Source organism: Nasonia vitripennis, chromosome 2 (assembly GCF_009193385.2).
Source record: "Nasonia vitripennis strain AsymCx chromosome 2, Nvit_psr_1.1, whole genome shotgun sequence".
Classification (NCBI taxonomy): Eukaryota; Metazoa; Arthropoda; class Insecta; order Hymenoptera; family Pteromalidae; genus Nasonia; species Nasonia vitripennis.
In genome coordinates, this window is record NC_045758.1 from 6,267,298 (window position 1) to 6,282,899 (window position 15,602).

The 15,602-nt window shown below is 47.1% G+C and overlaps 1 protein-coding gene across 4 annotated transcripts in view; it reads right to left on the bottom strand.

Moving 5' to 3' along the window:
* Positions 1–15,602, bottom strand: part of LOC100122558 (protein phosphatase Slingshot) — a 108,059-nt gene that overhangs the window by 33,953 nt on the left and 58,504 nt on the right. For all 4 annotated transcript variants that reach the window (XM_031922956.2, XM_008211589.3, XM_001606119.4 and 1 more), the window contains 2 exons: positions 7,398–7,576; positions 3,021–3,086 (listed from right to left, as the gene is read on the bottom strand). In XM_031922956.2, coding sequence (XP_031778816.1) covers positions 3,021–3,086; positions 7,398–7,576 — 245 coding nt within the window. The remainder of the gene's footprint in view (positions 1–3,020; positions 3,087–7,397; positions 7,577–15,602) is intronic.

The following is a 15,602-nucleotide window of genomic DNA, read 5'->3' on the forward strand; positions in this document are numbered from 1 at the left end:
ATCCTGCGAGATTTTTGCTTTCAAATATTTAGAAAGCGACGCAAAAATCGCCAGTCAGTCTCGAGCCTGGCCTGCCTGGCTTCGAAACGTTCTTCGGGCGCATTTGCGTCTAAGTAATACCGGTTCATACGATAAAATTCTGATATATCTAACATTGTAATAAAATGCGTTTTACATCGTGTAATATATAATTGAATTTATGTGTACTCGTTTCCTGGAAAATCAAAGTCGTAAAAGCTGAGAATTTCCTGGGTGTAATTTCAGTTTTTGTGTACCTTCTTTTCCATACTTATCGTTACATATCTCTGCAAATTAGAACCAGAACATTTCGCATATTCGCGTCCAGGCGAAACCGCGCCCATTCAGCAGACCACAAGAGGCTTTTCGCTTTAAGGCTAATAAATCGGCGTAGCGTATAATATATAGTATAAGCCGTGGTCTTCGCGGTCAATTTACAACTATGGGAGAAGGTTAATCGCAATAAATATTCTTACGGCTAAGTTTTACAAAATTGAATTAAGCATCTGAGGCCCTGTGCGCATTGCATGCGATATGACGGATTATCGAACGCAGTCGGAGGATTTAAACTCGCGAAATCAACGCAATTGGATTCGAAAGTAGGTGCGACTCGCCTTTTCGATATTCATCAGAATTTCTAAATAAACACACACCCGTCGCATAAATTAACGTCAGCGTATTCACCAGAATAAACGAATAGAAAACGACAAGCCGTACGCATATCGAATAATCGTTATTAGCGGGCAATTAACACCTACGCGCGACTCAAAGCGACGGACATTACCCAGTGACCCGGAGAGCGCAAACACAGCGAAGGAAAAGCGAAAACACAATCGGCCGGTCCGGAAACAAGCTGCAAGAAGAGAGAGAGAGAAACATAACAACAGGTTATATACTACTCGTACGCGTTCGAATCCCACGAGAGAGACGACGATCGATCGGCAAAGGAAATCCTCCAAGGAGGTCAAACCCATTTTCTGCATCCACCCTCGAAGCGAAGAGGATACCAGCCTCGGTGTACGTGTGTCCGTACCGTTATTAAACCCAGCGTACGTATACCTCGGAGATTTCATAAAGCAAGCGAGATTAGAAATGCACATCGTCTACATAGAGCGTAATTGAGCGTCGTAGGAGACAAAAGGGTTCGTCGCCGCGCGTGGGCAGTTGAAGAATTGATAAAAAAAAGAGGCAGGAAGAAAGTGTTCCTGATCCTCGGCTATACACGAGAGACAATGCAATTAAGCTCCCCATACGCTTATACGTCCCACGCGCTCTCTCTCTCTCTCTCTCTCTCTCTCTCTCTCTCTCTCTCTCTCTCTCTCTCTCTCTCTCTCTCTCTTTCTCTCTCTCTCTCTGCGCTGTCCCGTTGCACACTCGCAGATTATCGCGGCGTTCGTTTTGCCGCCGCCGCCGCGCTCGATCCGAACAGACCGATCCTCGCGCATCGCGTTCTCTATTCGTAATTCTAGGCTGTTTCAATAACTCGCGCGCGGGGTTATTACCGCGGCGCGTGTACTCCTCGCCGATGGAAAAAGTAAATTCAGCTTCAATCATCCGGACGACCCACTTTCTCTCTCCGCACAAACACAAAAATCCTATATATTCCGCGAAAGAAGTGCGCGGAAATGGTTCGAGAGACTTTCGTCGCCTGTGTGTATTGCCATTTTTGCAGCGATAAAATCGAAGAGCGCCTTTATCCTCACGAGAGAGAACAATGCAGTCGATGTTTGTGTATAAAGAGCTCGAGCGTAGCGTCCGAATTTTTAACCCTTTAAAAACGTCTCTCATCCGCGTTTGCTTTACGACGTCTGTAAAAGTAAAGAGCGAGCCGATGCTCGATCCGATGCTTTCACCCGCCGACTACTCGGATTATCCGCGCGGGCTGCACAAAAGCGCCGGGAAAACGGGTTAAGTGTAGGGACTGTCTGTATGCCGAGGATTTTTTCAGTTCGTAGGTTACATAGAGAGAACCGTGTGCGGATTTCCAATCGAACACGATGCACACCACGCAATAACATTAAAATAACAATCCCATCAGCCTGTACGTCCCCCATCATGCAAACAAGCGCGAGGGACATTAAGACTAATCGATAGCGCCGCGCGGCTTCGAAGAAAGACTACGATTACGTTTTTATTAGCGCGTCGAGGAGAGCGATCGAGCGGCATCAATCAGTCGCGCGCCCGACGCACCTACGCGTTGTATATGCGCGCGATTAATGTCACGAGGCGTGGGCCGATCTGCTGCAGTGCGCGCGGCTCTGCGGCGTCCGTTATAATTGCGCGTATGCGCGCAATGACCCTTTTGTGTTCGACGTCGTGTCTCGCTTCGCTGTTTTTCAGCGCAGTGATGATATCGATAAAACGGTTTTTGGATCTGTGTATACCTATATTATAAAAGGTACAGTGTGTATGTGCGTCTCGACGACTTTCTCCTTCGAACGCGTGCTTTCCGCGTTAAATCATCTCGTAATCGTTGCGCGGACGCAGACGATAATGGCCGAGCGTCGTACAATCGATGCATTCAATTAAACATGTGGCTGTCTTCGGCGGGTAACGAAAGTGTGACTCTCCCCCGAGAGAGAGAGAGAGTAATTAGCATTATTCACGCGACGGTATAACGAGGCCGATCGCTCACTTTTTCTCTGCCAAGCTTCGCTGCTGCTGATACGTTTATATATATATATATATATATATATATATAGTCATTACACTGACGATGAAAGGATGAAAGAGAAGGACTTCGTCGGATTTATGTGGGAAACAGCCGATTTTACGCCGCGATTCGATAATCTCGCAAGCGAATCTGTCGATGCGGTGTGTCGATCGAACGAGGAAGGATTGCAGCGAGTGAGGGTAAATCGATACCCTTCAAATCTTCTGCACAACTTGTAGCGTGTAATGCACGCGCGAGTAGGTTACATAGAGTCGAAAGTCGATACGCGTATGGCGAGGTCTAGATCGGGAAAAAAAGATGTATATAGATGCGCATGACAAGGACTTACCACATAGCCTGGACGGAAACCGGCTTAAAGATGTGCTGACAGCCGCAGACGCTGACGCTGAAGCCCCTGTAACAGACAAGAAAAGCGGAAGTTAGTATGAGCCGCTATATCTATAGGTGTTATTACTCATGTGTAAGGTTCGTCGATCTCGTCTCGATCGGTTTCTATATACCTATAAGTGTCTTGAAGAATATCGACCGATTTGCCATATAACTAGTGGGCAAAAAATAATTTGAATGAAATTTCAGCTGCGCGTGTTATCGCTTCGAAAGTCGCACATCCATTTAAAGCCGCGACTTCAAGCAAGACACATGGGGGCCACACCTGAATTATTCATACGGGTAAATCGCATTGTTTGTTTAAACGGCTCAAAGAAAGTTGCTCGCGCTTTCTATACCAACATCTTATTTTTTCCAAAAGGCAACAGCTCTCGGGAGCTTTATGGTGCCTACATTCAATTGATAGATAAGGCGAAAATAATTAGTTTGAAAATAAACGAACGTATCTACTACATCGATTGCTACACACAGCGCGACAGGACGTAAAAACTCATTGCCCTCGCGAAGTACCAGCACAGCCTGCAGTAGTGTAGTTACGTAAGTATAAAAGTATACTGCAGACACGAAAATTTCGATTTCTCATATCGATAGGACGACTCGAGCTGTATGCGGCGAACGTCTCAATTTGGAAATAAGGGTCGAGTCTCGCTCGATCGCGAGAGAGCCATCTAGAAAGTGCCTCCCGTGAGTTTGTATACCGGCGGAGGCTTTATTTGTAAATCGGCATCGGACACACAAGTGATTTGCGGCGTGCAAACGGTATAACGCGTATACGACGCTGTAATTATACTAATTCAAAGCCACGACGGCGGCGGAGAGCAATCGATAGGATCGCCGGCACGCGAGGAAATCAGTCTGCATACTCTAAGCTGAAAGGAGTGTGTATAACTGTAGACGTATGTGATCTGCTTTGCTTTTAATGAAATTTAATGCGACTGGCGAGGAAGGCAATGCCAGTGCTTTCCTTATCTTTGTTTACAAATTGCGCTGGCGGGATTGAACAGTTGATCACATTATGCGGGATGACTAATTCGCCTCGATTATATTCGCGCTTGAAAAAGAACGACGGCAAACAAACCGCGCTCGGAAGAGGGACGAGACATAAACCGGTCAACGAAACGCGCACACCTGCGCGCGGGGGTCAGTGACACCGGAGGAACGCAAATTGCAGCGCCGAGTGCCTTCCTTCTTTGTTTATCCTCCGCGCCTTGGATTTCGCCACTGCTTTCCTCTGGTGACCAAGCGCACGTCAACCGTCAAATTACGAGGCGATGCTTCGAGGTGTCACGCGTATTCTTCAAACTCCTCGACGTGAGCTGGTCCGCGCGTGTGTGTGTATGTGTCTATGTGTAGAGAACCTATACTTTCTAGATGACTTTTTTCCATTATGAATGGAAGGAGCTGCCCATGGAGTGAAAGTCCATTGTGTGTGTCTTGGCTTTCTTTTCGGCGCAGCCTCTCTAAATTAGGTCGTCTAATCCTTAATGCACATTGATACGAGTAGAGGCGAGCCGTTGTTCGATTTTTACCCTCTCATATCCGCGAGAAGTAATGCTTCTAAATCAAAAAGCCGCGAGTCGGAAATATCTCATTACAAGCTCGCATGGAGCGACTATCTTGTATTATATGCAACATATTCTCGGTATGCGATACTTATTGCGCTGCAGAGCCGCTCCATTTGCCTGATTCCGTTTTTCGCGCCGAGGAGCGCGCGATACGAGACTCTTTTGTGTCCGAGCGTGCTCTCGAGAGATTTAGAGTGTTGCAGGGCCGCTTCTGCGAGATTCCGCTGGCAGCGAGAGATGAGGAGCTCGGGGGAAATTTAAAACGCTCTGGTTTAATTGTTCGGTCAACTTAACAGACTGCGTGATAAAATTTTTTAAAACGTTTTTCAAAAATCCGATGTAACTTTACCCTCGAACTGTGTATATACAAAACGAGAAAGACACGTACAGTTCACCTCGCGCCTTTAGTTTCGCTTTCTCGGTGTAGTCCCATTGTCGCGCGGTGAACCCGAGCATTTTTGTTTTTCTTCAACGAGAGACTTTTCGCGGGCCTTTCTTTGCGGGTCGAGTAGCGGTGCCTATATACGCAATCGCGGCTTCTTTAGGCGCGTGCTTTCGTTGAAAAGAAAGAGAGGGAGAGAAAGGAAAAACGAGTAAAGGGAAAGAGAATCATCTCAAAGGCCTCAATTACGCGCTCGGACTTACTGTTATGCACTCTGCGCTGCGTATAACTGTAAAGCACGGAGCGAACATTATTATTTCATTATACGTTTATTGGAAAAAAGAGTGTGGGGCTGGACAAAACGTCTCATTTGGAATACATCAAGATGTAAGTATAATTACTTAAACGCGGGCTTTTTCGGGAAGCGAGCTGCTGGTACAATGAAATTGCCTCCGATAAGTCGGCGCGTGTACGTACTTTAACGTTTTTTCTGCGGAAGATAGCATCCGAAGTGATTCTTAAAACACGATACGAGAGAATTTTAGCGAAAAAAGCAACGACCGAATATGTCCAAAACAGTCGACCGTCGACGGCACGCTCGGGCGATTACACGTCGCGGCCGAACATTAAACATCGATTGTAGCGGTAGCTGTCGCGAGTGCAATTACCCCAGACTCGAGTCCCGGCGCTATACACCCGTGGCACACGATCGAAACCTGCAATCTTCCACTCAGTCTCCGCGACGACTGCCAAGGTACAATGCACCCGAGGAGAGCTGTTGCGACAATCGTAACGGTGCGTCGCTTGAACTCGAACTCGCGACTTATGCAACGCGTACTCGTTCTGACTTGAAAGGGGAGGAGTGGCTATGAAGTCGAAGAAGAAGAAGAAGAAGTCTCCTGATGACTCGCATCCGCAAAAACGTGAATCACGTTCGACGCGCGTCTTGAGTATGTTGTGTGTTGTCAGGAGGAGAAAGAATGAGAGACGGAGATGGTTTTCAATCTTCTAATCAAGCCGCTTACGCAAGCTCGCGCGGAAGTGAATTGAGATTTTGTTGGGCTCAAGTGGTTAATGCTGCCGGTGGTGTTGTGCATCTTGTTTATCTTGGGAATGATCGCGGCGCAAGGAATGGAAAATTTGAGATTTGCATGAAAAATATCGTGATCGATCATCGTTAGAATTAACGTTCCAAACGCGTGTGTCTGAGTATCTATCGGGAGATAATTGCGCAGAAATTAATTTTCACTTTGAGAAACAATTTAAAGTCTCCATTAACTTAATATCCAACCAAGAACGAGCAATTAAAGCCCGAGCTCAAACAAAAGAATCCTAGCATCGAAAGCATCTCTAATCGATAATCAACCTACCCGTACACAGGTACAACTCCAAACAAACTTTCTCGCTCGCAGATCAAAAGGCCGCGCCGGCGATCATCTCCGCGAATAATTAACGAGCTTCGTCGGGAAACTGGGAAACATCCATCGCACTAAAAATCCGCCGCAGAGAAAGTGACGTGCGCGCATGTGCGCCCGAAAAGATTGAACGTGCCGCTGATCGTTCGTCGATATTCCGACGTGTACAGCCACGTGTGAGGTTCGATTCTCATCCTTTCGTTTTCTTTGATTTCTGCGCGTCGAAAGGCATTTCATGGATTTCCGTTCGAGCGAAGCTCACGCGTACAGGTTTGCCGTGCGGGATACATAAATGAGGATGATTCTCCTTTTTTTTTTTGTTTATATCTGTGTGTTTTTCTTTTTACCGAGATCGAAGGTCAAGTTCGAGCGCGCAGTCTTCTGACTCATTTCAGATAAAATTCCAGGATTTTCGGTTCTTGGTAGGAGAGCCGTAAAACTTGCGTTCTTTTTAAAATCGCGCGGTTCAACGTTTTCGAGCTAAAAAGAAAAAGAAACCGCACACGCGAAGTTCGGAACTTTCGTCGTAAAACGCGAGCTTTATCGTCCCCCTGAAATCAGTTCCGATGATGGGCGTCAGCGGTAGAACATTTCGACGCTATCGTTGACTCTCGAGTAATTGCTCGGCGCTCGTCAACGTCACGCGTACGTCACACACATCCGCGAGTTGAACCGCGCGTGTCAACTTCGATTTCCTTACGCACACCGAAAAACGCTCATTTCTCTTATTCCCTCATCCCCAGCGAAAAACGTGTACCACCACCTGCCATGTAAATCCGTACACCGGGCAACGAGTCGATCGAGCAATTAATTGCCGGCGCCTAGATTTATTCAAATTTATGTAATCTCGTCGCGGAACGTCGACTTCCCGGCTGCAGCAATCTCGGCGCTTCCTCCACTTATACACGGATGCAAGGCGAAAGAAGAAGAAGAAGAAGAGGAAGAGGTTTACTCACCCATCGCCGTCGAGAGTGATGGCCGTGTCGGCGAGGACTCGCAGGACGAGTCCGACGGTCGCTCGGTCGTTGCAGTCGATGCCCAGTAGACAGCTCTCCTCGGCGTCCTGTCGTCCGGTGCACGAGACCACGACGAGGTAGCGCGTGCGGCCCGGGTGGACCGACTCCAGCTTCACAGCCTGAAATACAGAGAGCGGACGGATCCTTTAATTATAAAAAACCAAAAACAATATCGGAAGAGTGCGCGCGTTATCACAGAGACTAACGACGTCGTTAGGATTCAGCCGCTATACGGCGGGACTAAATTTTCCTTAAGGGTCCGTCAAGCTTCCTCGCTGTACTTCTTCCTCCACTTCTGCCGAGACTTAAAATGGCGCGCAATCGTCATAAATCAGTCAAAGGCTGCGCGATCGCTCGGTAAATCAAGATTCAAATCGGCACAAGAGTGACGACGTTGCCTCTCTCTCTCTCTCTCAAAGGCTGACCGCTAGGCGCTACCGCACTTCCTGAGGGCTACTATACGTTCGCTTTTTTCGCGGGCCACTGATCTCCTGGATTTATGCACGCGCGAGCTGCGAATCGTATTATCGTATGCGCTGTGTGCTTCCTCGTGCGGCGCTTATTACGGATGCCGCCGCAGTGCAGCGGTGTGATGTATGTGCGCGGGTTTACGGCTTCCAGAGGCCGTCTTAATTCACGCGTTGGATTTATCTTCGCGAGTGTTTTTTTCGACGTCTCCAAATAATTGTCGCGTCTGTATACGTCGAGTATTACACACAGGAGGAAGCGAAGGAACGAGAGTACACAGTAATTAGCCGCTATCGAGTGCGTTGACCGGTTTTATGTAGAGTAAAATGATACATCTCGCGAGGAAGTGCTCGATCTTGCGCAAGCGGAAAATATTCGCGACGAGATCTCTTATTGCACCGCACAAGCTGCTGCAACACGTTTTCCGCTGCTTCGCGCGCGCGCGCATATTACTCGCGATTTTTATCCCGGTCGTGCGGCGTCGTTTGTCGCTTATAAATCAAGCCGATACTTTCCGGCACTTTTTATACCGCTTCGATTAACGCCGCGATTCGTGTGTGGGAAAATTATCGCCGTTTCGGTGCTACCGGCGCAGACGTAATTCGAGTGGATTACGGTAATTTAACGGTCGGCATTAAGGCGAAAAGCGAAACTGCAGCTACTCAGTTAGTTGTTCTTTTTTTCGCAGGGGGGAAAGTCCGCGCGAACCGGTAGTCTCTTGAGATTGATAATTAAGTCACCGCTCGAGGCAGCTTGCATAAAGCTCGTTACGTACGTATCGGTTTTTTTTCTTTTTTTTGAAAAAAATTGCAGTGAATTAAACACTCAAAATAATATCACACACGAGACTCAGCAGACGAAGAGAGCTGCATCAGGGACAAAGTGCGAGACGATCGAGAAAGTGCAGCGCGACGAAAGAAACCGAGCCGGAAGAGGCGGCGTACAAGAGGAGGGAGAAGACTGGTTGCTCCTTCTCGAAGACCAGTAGTGGACCGGTCGGATAAAAAGCTCTTATGCGCATGCAGACTGCCTCTACTGCGGAGGTTTTGAACAGGGGGCCGTTGACTCATTTTTTCCCCTCTCCGCACCTTTTTACACCCAACACTCTACGAGCAAAATCGAATCTCCGCTGATTTAAAATTGCAAAACGCGATGCGGCGCGAAGATAGAGCCGTCATTAATTAAAGCCGGGAAAAAAGTCGCGTCCCATTACGCGATCGGGAAAAAGAGTTCGCGATAAGCGTGTTTGTAATAAGCAATCATTGTCGTTAATTTATGAGTCTTTCGATTCATTCCACCCCGTATAGGAGTTAATGCGAACTGCCTGTTGTGTTTCGCGAGATACAATCGCGGCGGTAGTAGTAGTGCCGTGAATTATAAGAATAACATGCATGTAGTGGTGCGTGAGCAACGAACGTGCATAAGTGTAACAATGAATGTCACGATAAATTATTGGCTGCTCCCGCCTGATAATAAACCGTTCATTGGGTGTGTCTAGTCTCAAGAGAGAGAGAGAGAGAGAGAGAGAGAGAGAGAGAGAGAGAGAGAGAGAGTCGGATGCTGTCGTATCGTCTCTGCCAAGCTTGCGAGTGAACTTTACAGACGTGAAGTGTATGGAAACTTGCTGGCGAGTAGTATTCTCTTCAATATACCGATTAGAACTTTCATAAGCTAGCGAAATTATTTTTCCTCGACAATCGCACGATTTCACGCCTCTCGAGCTAGCGAGCGTGTGTGGAATTTTTTCGCGCCGCGAATTAATCGATCGCGCGCGCAGGCGCATAAAGAGAAGCTCGAGATATATTTCATCACGATAGCCATCGAGGCGTACACCATGCGTCTCTCGCGGAAAAGCGGATATTACGCGCGCCGACTGATTTGCTGAAATACGCAAATCGCGATAAGTAGAATACCGCAAGACCCTTCTCTTTAATTTAAAATCGTTCATTACCATCGCTCTTCGGAGATCTCCAACCGATCGATGACTCGGTTTCTCTCGATACACACACGGCGAGAATCGAGATCCTCCCGTGAATCGAAAAACAGTAAACGCACGCGGAGATAGCTCCTCGATTCGCACAGACGTCGAGAAAGTCAGTTAACGAGAAAACCGAGAGAGAGGAGAGTTTACGACCGGCCGCTCCTATTATACGATCGTCCGAACTTATATCCGCGTGTTTTTTTTTTTCGGAAAAGTGCGTCGACCACATACGTATTAGACGCAACGACGCAGCAGGTCGTTGCACTTCCGGCAGACAGCGCACTTAACCCTATTAGGCGGATAATTAGCCGAGCCCACGTCCCTCTACTACTCGGACGTAAACGTTGCCATTGTTGCGAGGATGAGCTTTAACGAATTTCACGCCGATTCGCGAATCAAGTGGGACAGCTGTGAGTTTTTTTTTATCGTGGGTGACGGAGTTGGTTTCGAAGGAATTTCTAGCTTGTAATAGATAACGACGTATATATATTTCTGACCCATATCGGCTTTCTTTCTTCAAACTGGTATCGCTGCAAGGTTGTTCAGCCAGAGGAACAAGTGCTGCTGTAATGCGTTTCGCTTGTCAGTTGATACGGGCCCGACCTGGGCTGAAAAGTGTAATTGAATTCCCGATTTTTACGAAACCCGACGAGCTGAGAAATCAGTTATGATATACGTTTTGTTTGGTACTCGTTCGTTTTCTGACGTTTCACCGACGCTCATCGACAGCCGCTTATTATTTCGTTACACGTCCATCCAAGCGGTAGATATACCTCTGAAGAATAATAAAATCCATCGCAAACAAAAATCGCGCCGATATAATCCCCAAAGCCGTTTGCGATTCGCAGAAAGATCGAGCACATAATCATTGCAGCACGAGGTATGCGTACAGCGCATAGGAGTAAAAAAGTACTCGTAAAGATAAACATTCATCCATGAAAATCGAATTAGCCTCGGCTCTGCAGTACAGTCGTCAATGAAACGCTCGTATAAAAACCGATCGTGCACTGCGCGCGCGCATACGAGTCCAATTTCTCTCGATCGTATAAACCGTATTAACCCACAATTAAATCAGATCCAATCAGTCCACCACTGATGCAGCTATACCTACGCTATTCATAACTATAATTTCCACGTGTGCGCACTTTCGGTTCGAGTATAGGTAAACGAAAAAAAGGGAGAGAAAAAGACAGTAGTCCTCGATTTCCTCGACCTCAATTCGCGAGTGTACACACAGGCGGTCGTTAAGATCGCATTAGGCGCGAGATACATCGGGGTCAGAGTTCAGCCTCCGGTGTGTGTCGCGTGTAACACCTTCGTGTGTTATGCCTCGGTTTTCCGACTTTTCTCGCGCGCGAGTAGGGACAGAGAGAGTCTGAATGAGCAATCTCCACTGAATTAATGCCCCGTGATTTGCGTATTGTGCAGCGAAGAAGGTTGTTATCTCGCGAACGGGGTAATTTAATAAGCATCTCCGGGAATAAATCTGCGGATAATGACGGCCTGTACACGTGTGATTGTAGCGTGTGTTCTCTCGCTCGCTCGCTCGCTTGTTTGGAAAAGTCGCGGGTAATAAACTTTTCAAGCTGCGCGTTAACGGAACTGCGAACTCGTTTCTTTATTTTGATCGTAAATTCTGCACGTACGGCAGCTATCAGTGTACGATTCATTTGGCGCATATTGTGAGAGATTATAGCTTGGCAGGTATGATGCTGATTCATAATTAAAATCGTCATTCGTCGCGATTGATGCAGTTTCCGAAAATCGAAGAAACCACAGAAAACAATAGCTCACGCGAGATCGACAGACGGGAAAATGCATACGTCTCCGTAGCGGATTTCTTCATTGACACTCATGCAAACAGGATTCCTACAGCGGGATATCTACACGTGCGCGAGCGAGCAAGGTGATTTTACAGGCAGCGCAGCTGAGTGCCAAAGGTCGTGGGAGCAGTGTACACCTCTCTCCCGAGAGTTAACTCTCTCGATCGGATAGCTATTGCAAATAATAGGTGGTGTGCAGAGAAGAGACCGGCAGACTGACCCACATAGGTGTCTGTAATAATTCACATCTGAATTTCAGAGAGCTATAGCGAATCGTACAAAAGAATAATTCTACGAAGGAAAGGGAAAACCAACCGGGGGGTCGAAAGTGAATTGGTGCACTACGGTAATAGCCCGTGTCTTACACGCTTCTTTATCCGTAGAACGAAAGTCGCTCTCTCTCTCTAGCTCGAGTCGTTGACAGAAATTCCGGCGAGACTGAATAATGCGTACACATATATTTACCCACGTGCTCGCGTTTAAAAATAACACGCGCTGCAAATTTTCTTACAATAGCACAGACCTGATGAAATCCTAAAGCAGCGCGGTCATTAATCATCGAAAGTGCGCACTTCATCTGCAAGTATATGAGAAAAAGGAAATTGACCGAACGCGCGTTATATGCACACCGGTCAGTTTCGCACGCAGCCGCACTACGAATTACTGCAAACTCTCGCAATTCATAACAGACAGCAGACCCGCTATTATCGACCCGCCGAGATCTTCTCTTGCGACACACACGTACACTCGAGGTCGATTAGCCGTTTTATACGCAAAATCGCACACACTCGTAAATATCTCCCGCGTATAACCTCTCGAGGAGCTTCGTCCATTGTGAGCCGGCGGAGAGCCGTAATAAGTCAATCTAACACCGCTACGGAATCTCTATGCTCGTCCACTGCATAGCTGCTGCTGCAGCGCAAAGCTCGTAAATCAGGCGCGTCATTTCGCGCGATAGGCCCGCGCGCGAGAGTAGCGAACGGTCTTTTACCGTTGCGCCATATTCCGTTGCTCCTCTCGCGCTCGTCGCGTCCGCAACGCACGAAATATAATAAGGAAGTCCGCGCGCGGAGCTGCGATGCATCTCTCAAGTGAGTGTATATTTTGACGCGAGTGATATTTTTGAGTGCTTGAATTAAAAAATAATACTCGTATGTGCTGCGTGAAGGAAGAAACAATGTTGGCACTCGCGCGAGGAGGGAAAAAAACACTGCGAGATAAAGGCGATCCACATTCCAGAGCCGGGCGAAAAAAGAGGAAGAGCCCAAACAAACAGCTCGGCCCCCTCTGCGAAAAAGGAAGAAGAACCCACCCGCCGAAAGTTGCGCTCATACAAAGCGCATACCTTATGCAGGACCTACCTCCTCCTCCGCGCGATAACATCTCTCGCGCGCTCGCATTCTTTCGTCCACGGCTACAGACACACACACACACACACACACACACTGCGCGGGACGAGTCTCGATTATGGTATACACGCGCGAAACTCCGCGAGAATAATCTCCGAAGAGACTGCAATTTTGATGAGAAAATTCTCTCTTTCGCGGAAGATTCTCTCCGCGCACAAGGCGAGATATATGCTTTTCGACGACACTGCACACACATAGGCGGCCTTGGGGGCCAGTCACCTTCACCGGGCCGTGCCAGTCAAGGTCAAGATCGTCGCAGCAGATAGCTCCCCCTCTCGCTATATACATGCTCTGATTCTATGCTCTCCTTCTCTTTCTCTCTGACACCCGCCGCGAGCACAATCGAGGGGGAGGTTCGCGCGAGGGAGCCGGAATTCGCACGTCGATGAGAGCTGAGAGAGTCTATAGGAGATGCAGCGCGCGTCTGTTGCTAGGCGGCTCTCGATGATAAGATGCTGCGGGGAGCTCGATTCTTTCGCCGGAGTTTGTTTTAAGGAGAAATCGTTAGAAGCTGTCATAATTAGCCTTGAATTGTAGAAACTCGTGTGTGTGTGTGTGTGTTGACAGACTGGATTTCAAGTCCGAAAACGGAAAGCCGTCGATTCGCGAAAGTCTACGCGGAATGTCACTAGACTCGATCCTTGACTACATCTACACATACTCCGCTGCCAAGTTCAAGGCGAGCTCGGGACGACTCGCGGTTTTGCGCGAAAATGATAATTCGTCAGCGGAAAGTCAAAGTCGTCCGGTCAGTAATTTTAATTGCGCGAAATAGAAAGTGCTCGTAACTTTTGTCTCCTACACATGTTCGCTAGCAAAAAACTACCTCGAAAATCTGCCGCGTATTTTTATCTCGCAGTTTTTATTGTGGCCAAAGCTGCGCATAAATTTGAATACACCGAGAGAGGAGTTGTATTCGAAAGTCTCGTCATTTCCCGACGTTTTCGCTAATTGAAACACATGTCGGCCACGGCAAATCATTAGTATCATTAAGGGGCAGCGGTAGCGGAATGTCAAACCGTTATCTCTCTTATTCCGACTCGCGAAAGCGCTCGGTAGCTGTACTACTGGCTATATGCGAAGGAAAAGTTCTCTCTCTCTCTCTCTCTCTCTCTCTCTCTTTCGTGAGACGGAGAGCAAATAATGACGGGTAAAGGCTGCATCTTTTCACTCGGCGGCGAGCTAGCCAAACATCAATTTATTTAATCAAACCGAGATAAGATTAGCTCCGGGGATTTCTTTGCAGTTAGAGCGGAGCTGAAAAATTTTTAGCGACTCGGTCGTTCCTTTTTCGGATCTATAGTATGTATACGGTTTTATTTTATTTTTGATCAAAAGTTAAAAAAAATTTAATTCATGCACGCACGAACGCGATTAAACTTATCAGCAATTGATCGTTATTACGATAACGAGGAAAGTTATTATTGTATAATCTAAATTGCATATATTTATCCGTAATTATCCATGTTTAATTTAACGTGCTCGATCATATCTTCTCGTAAACCGGCGAAAATTTGCATTGCATATCACATACTTCCCGCAGCGGCATGAATAAGGATTCAATGCCATCAGAAGCCGAAAGGATCAAGCTCGATGTGTGAAATTCAAGAAGAACGTAAGAGGGAGTCCGGAAGTCGAGACACGACTGCGGCGATTATGCAAATGAGCCGCGTATCCGAAACTTCGATGGCATTATAAAAATGAGGACAAAGCGCTTTATACGACTCAAGGAAGAACCACAAGTGGGCGATGCTCTGATAATAATCAAGGTGTATCCTGAAGGGATTCTATTCCAGAGGTCTCTTTTACCGTGTGAAAGTATTAAAAATAAAAAAAAATTACTCGGCCTTAAACAAGCACGACTTTGTTCGACTGCAACGCACGCACACACAGATAAAGAACGCGCGGCGCAACGGTCCATTGTGTTACGCAAACTTTGAAAAGCACTTTTTCCGGAAGATAAGAAAAAGAATGTGTGCGCCCGCGCTCGCACTAATGTTTTTTACGACTTTTTTCCGTCATAATTGTTTGAAAGGATTATAGCTGAAGAACACGTGTGCCAGCAATAAAAAAGTAACTGCCAGCTTGTCAGCTTTTTGTTTGCTCGCGTCGATAGTAGTTTCTTTCGCGATGATAAGAGCGAAAAAAAGCAACATTCTAATTTCTCATCTCGATAAGTGCAACATAATCGATCGGCTCTTTTTTATCCTCAGGAGTTCAACGCTCGATCTTTCGCTCAATTTAAAAAAGAAAAAGTCGCAGCTTTACGTGTTCAAGACAAATACCCCAGTGAGTCGCGATAGCCGAGAGTCGGTACGACGACAGCGCAAAAACAATCCAACAACGAGAAAGGAAAGGTAAACTTTCGAAGCACATACGCGTAAGGAAGCGATCAGTTTTTACTCCGACCGTTGTATCGCTCCGAGAACATCCGTTTTCGAAAATTTTTCAGCTCCACCCTATC